At 36.8% G+C, this 4836-nt stretch overlaps 1 protein-coding gene across 1 annotated transcript; it reads right to left on the reverse strand.

Moving 5' to 3' along the window:
- Positions 1-646: 646 nt before the first annotated feature.
- LOC147853259 (uncharacterized) lies at positions 647-4152 on the reverse strand. Its single transcript, XM_087332735.1, has 5 exons — positions 3883-4152; positions 3085-3227; positions 2816-3000; positions 1136-1249; positions 647-1050 (listed from the first exon to the last, which is right to left on the reverse strand). Exons 1-5 carry the CDS (start codon positions 4123-4125, stop codon positions 908-910), a joined length of 828 nt encoding a protein of 275 aa, XP_087188861.1. The 5' UTR covers positions 4126-4152; the 3' UTR covers positions 647-907.
- Between the last annotated feature and the right edge of the window lie 684 nt (positions 4153-4836).

A 4836-nucleotide genomic window follows, 5' to 3' on the forward strand; every position in this document is an offset into this window, starting at 1 on the left:
TCCTTTTGATATTGTGTGTAAGGAAGAAATACTAGAAAAACTCATAATGAACTCATGTGATATGGTTACATATCTATGACTAATCCATATACATTTGCATGGATGCACCGAATTTCTACTTTCCTCATGTACTACAAGCCTCCATGTTTGGGTTTGCTTTTCCTTATTTTATAAAAAACTACAAAATTCTTGGGAGATTTGGAAGCATTGATTGTCTTCTTCACCTTTTCAACATGCATACAACCTTTTTCCTTGAGAATACAAAAGTCTTTACAACTGAATCTCTATTATCCATTATAGTATTCATTATGATCCCTTGATGTCATTTAGTACAAGATAGTCACAATTTGTGGTTCTTTCCATATTCTTACTCATGTTCTATATTATGATTGGCTCTACTAGCTCGATTGCATCAAAATGCATGAAATTGTTGGTTGGATGCAACAAAACAGGATTTCTCATAAATGCTTTGGCTTTACATTATTGTCTCTACAAACAATCAATCGTATAGTACTTCAAAGGTTCTTAATTGCATCAATTTGTGAGGTTTCCAGTTAATGTTTTCCTATATAAACTATTTGCTTTGAAACAAGATGCTTTACTAAATACCACCATTTCAAGGAAGAAATATTAAGCCACTACACATTTTGAAAAGCAATACTTTATGAATACTATAAGAACACTAGAAATGTCTTAGCCTTGTGCTTTCCGCTATTTCGTTTTTAAGAAAGAATTATATGACCTTGATTTACACGTCCACATTGTGTTTTAGGGCGTAATCCCTTGTTTTCGTAAGGGTACATCTATAGATGTAATGAAAAGTAAATGTTTTTTCTATATTGGGCTAATATAATGGTTCTGACACAGTGTGAGATTTCACAACTCCCTTGCCAACAAGGCTTGAGAATCATTGTGTTTCCGACAAACGTTTCTTCATAACATAGATTACTACACGCTGACTTGAGAAATCTGGATGCCATTGAGTCTGCAGAACTCTCCACATATGGAAGTCCTTCAATGCTGACTCCAAAAAGAGCTCAAGTATTGCATCTGCACCATTACAACAGAAAGATGATTACAAACATGTAAGCAGGAAGAATAAAAACAGAAAAGGGTTAATGTCGCACTTTCTTACCGTTTCTTAGCTCGCCTGATAGAATGACTGTAGTATTACTTGAACATAGGCACATTAGCGTATATAAAAGTTCATCGATAGCCTTTTCATTGTAGACAACGTCTGATGCCAAGACTACAAGAAAGAATAAAAAACATGATTCACATAATATCAATGATAGATCTGAGGAATATGGAAAGATCACTACAAACATTGAGGTAACAAAGATCATTGAAGAGCAATTTGACAAAGTAATGAAATGAAATGAAAATTGTGACAACACAGTTCCAACAACTCCTGGAGAAATATATATATATATATATATATAATGAGACTAATTTCATGAAATTATATGACATGTCCCGAAGAGAAAGAATAAACTTTCAAATGAAAACAATTTATAACATGGAAATGTTAGAACACATATTTGAGTGGGCACAATGTGGAGCCAAAATGAGGTTTCATTCAATCATGCTCAAGACTTCATGCTAAATGACAAAGAATCACACAAATAAAGAGGTTAATTTGATTCCTAAATAACCAAAAGTGGGAGAATCATTGATTATGGAAGCAAGAGGCACAAATATACGTGAGAACATTGATGTCATCCCAATGATGCACAAGACCTATGACCACGCTCAAAAGTAACAATCGGCAACGGTTCAGTTTGAACTGAACCAAACCGCAAAATTACGGCTTAACAGTTAAAACGGTTTGGCTTGGTTCAGGTTCAGGTTCGGGTTTTTTTAATGGCTCGGTTCGGTTTCAACAGTTAGAAACTGCAGTTTAAATGGTTTTTTATTTTTTATTTTTTATTTTTTTATAAATTTTAAAAAATTGTTTTTAAACAATCTTTTCATTTTCATGCCTTATTCTCACATTTTAAGAAAATCTTTAAATTTTTGAAAATTTAAACAATGAAATATTTTAAAATTTTAAATTTTGACCTAAGCTGAAAACCGAAACCGAACCACAAAACCATGGTTTTACTGGTTTAATGACTTGAATGGTTTGAAATTTTTTAATGGTTCAGTTTAACAGTTTCGTGGTTCGGTTCAGGTTTCTAAATTTTTAAACGGTTCGGTTTTGACCCTCTCGAACAGAACCGTTGCCAATTGTTACTCAAAAGCACGTTGAAGAGAAAGCTAGAACATGCAAACTATTGTGACTTGAACAAACCGACAATAAAAATACACATGAATGCACTAACTATACTTTCTTAAAAGCTAACCATTGCCTGAACCATCGATTTAACCCTGATCCTAATAAGGAGAATGTGTTTCACGCTGAAATCTGGGTTTTACAGATTTTGGTCCCCCCTACGGATGTTAATGGTTTCTTTACTGAATGTAGATTCTAGAATCATTTCTATCCGACACTTTTAACGAGGAAAATGCCATAATGTTCTTCAGGTCGAAAGGGTTATTTAGGACCCCTCCCGTACCCGCTCCCTCTACTTTATGGGGGTAAGAATCACTGCAGGAGAAGTCGAATTATCATGGATTCTGATAAACTAATCGTAATAAATAAGAACCTCAAACATACCATCAATCATATAAATGGTTTCCGTGTCTCAGTCATACAAACAATTAGAAGCTTCACCAAATTACTTAACATCACAATTCATAAGGACTATTGCACCCTAACATGGAAAGAAAACTTTGAAAAAAGAAAGAGAATAGACAAAGAATAAACATTTACCAAAATCAACAGGTGGTGTTATGAGACTCGGATCAATTTCTTCTCCCCATGTTAACTCTTGCACGCTGGGAATAACTTTCAAGTTCAATTGCTTCATATTTTCATCAACATTCTTCTGCAGCAAACGCAAACGATCCGGCAAATCCGTTAAGATTACCTCTCCACCAAGAAGGGCAGCCACACACCTGCAAAGATCATATAGTAATAACTATTTCTACAGTAATTCAGTATCTGAAAAGACGAGAAACATAAGCGTGTGCTTAACTTACCCTACAAAACCACATCCAGCACCGAGCTCGATACACCTTTTCCCTCTAAGGCTAAGTAAATGAAGGTCATGTGAATGTTCCAGAAACTTCCCCAGCATTATTGCACTATCCCACAAAACTGCACCTGTGACTCCTGGTTTGTTCTGTCAAGCATATAACTAAACATTCCTTAATGAGTTTTTCCATAACATTGTTCGCACATTTACAATATTCTATGCGTGGGGTATTTAGCAGAAGCTTACAAAAGAAAGTATGTCATGACCACTGTCCAAAACTTCCTGTCTTAACCTAGCAAAAGGGAATGTCTCAGATGTTTCTTTGTATTCCTCCATCTCATATCATAACGTGCAAAATTATGGATTCTTACAAAGTAAATATAATGAATAAGAACCTCAAACATACCATTAATCTGCGTCAATGGTTTCTTTTTCTGAGTCATATATATATTATATATATATAAGCTCCTAAAAGCTTTAATGCAAGATATGTTTCTTTCCCTCTCTCATGTGTTAATGTTCCACTTATGACCATCTCAACTTTGAAAGGTTCTGCTATATATCATTGCTTCTTCTTTTATCAGACATTTGTCTTTGCGAGGTGAGCGGGAAACTTCTACACTATGCATTTTTCTTCTCTGTTCTAAACTATATGGATGATGGCAAACACAAAAAAGAACCTGTTGTACTTGCCTTGAAACCTTATTACACACATAACATCATGAGACAAAAGCTAGATATGAGGTTAGAAAATTAAGCATGTGTGACTGACTGAGCAAATGCTTGAAAGAAAAAACCTTACCAGAGCAGAAGGGGTCTGAAGGATCCTCATGTTGTGGCCACAAGCATCGATGCAGGCCAAGTCCTTGGATTGGCGGACGAATGCATTCTGAAGGGAAGATTGCGGCTGACCCAGCGCCCACAAGAGCATGATGTCCTCAGATGCCTCCACCACGTGGCGAAGAGGCACTTCCAATGATCCTGAGAGCTCTGGTACCACCATCTCTTCATCTTCTTCTTCTTCTTCATCTTGATCCTCAGCCATGGCAGAGAAGCTCTCTCTCTCTCTCTCTCTCTCTCTCTCTCTCTCTCACTCTTTCAAGAACCCAAAAGAGCAGTGGGTCCAAAGGTATCATGGATTAGATCCTTTCCACCCATGGTTGGAATTCCGGTGTGGGAATGGGATTGGATCCATCGAATCTTTTCGGTTAGAGTTGGATCCGATCCTTCATATGTTTCTGGTTGGATCGGATCGGATCCTTCAATGTATTTGGTCAGAGTCGGATCAGATCAGGTCCTTCAAATCTTTTTGGTCGGAGTCGGACTGGATCGGATCCTTCATATGTTCCTAGTCGGAGTCGGATCGGATTGAATCCCCCTTATCGTTTTTTTATCTAAGTCGGGATCGGATCAAATTGGATCCTTCGAATCTTTTTGGTCTGAGTTGGATCAGATCCTTCATATGTTTCTGGTCGAACTCGGATCGGATTGAATCCCTCTTATCCTTTTTTATCTAAGTCGTGATCGTACCATATTGGATTCTTTTTGGTCAGGACTCAAGACTAAGAGTCGGGTTGATTTCAAGTTCGAGTTCGGAATCCTTTTGGTTGTTGGTGTTGTGCCAAATATCTCTTTTGGCCCTAGGGGTTTCCAAGTCTCGGATTTGTCTAGTCCTAGAGGTTCTTGTATCACTTCTAGTCCATAGAAGTTTTGCATTCATCCTTTTCTGTATTGCTTCTTTACTCTACAATGGGTT

This window comes from Azolla caroliniana, unplaced genomic scaffold, assembly GCF_043228905.1.
Source record: "Azolla caroliniana isolate FFs.n. ecotype wild unplaced genomic scaffold, voAzoCaro1.0.p SCAF_17, whole genome shotgun sequence".
NCBI classification, from domain to species: domain Eukaryota; kingdom Viridiplantae; phylum Streptophyta; class Polypodiopsida; order Salviniales; family Salviniaceae; genus Azolla; species Azolla caroliniana.

Bases quoted from the DNA above. Each gene is read 5' to 3' on its own strand.
- LOC147853259 (XM_087332735.1), bottom strand. From the start codon at position 4,125: ATGGCTGAGGATCAAGATGAAGAAGAAGAAGAAGATGAAGAGATGGTG. The intron at 3,228-3,882 runs GTAAGGTTTTTT...TATGCTTGACAG, and splicing joins TTCAGACCCCTTCTGCTCTG to AACAAACCAGGAGTCACAGG. The intron at 3,001-3,084 runs GTAAGTTAAGCA...TGATCTTTGCAG, and splicing joins GCTGGATGTGGTTTTGTAGG to GTGTGTGGCTGCCCTTCTTG.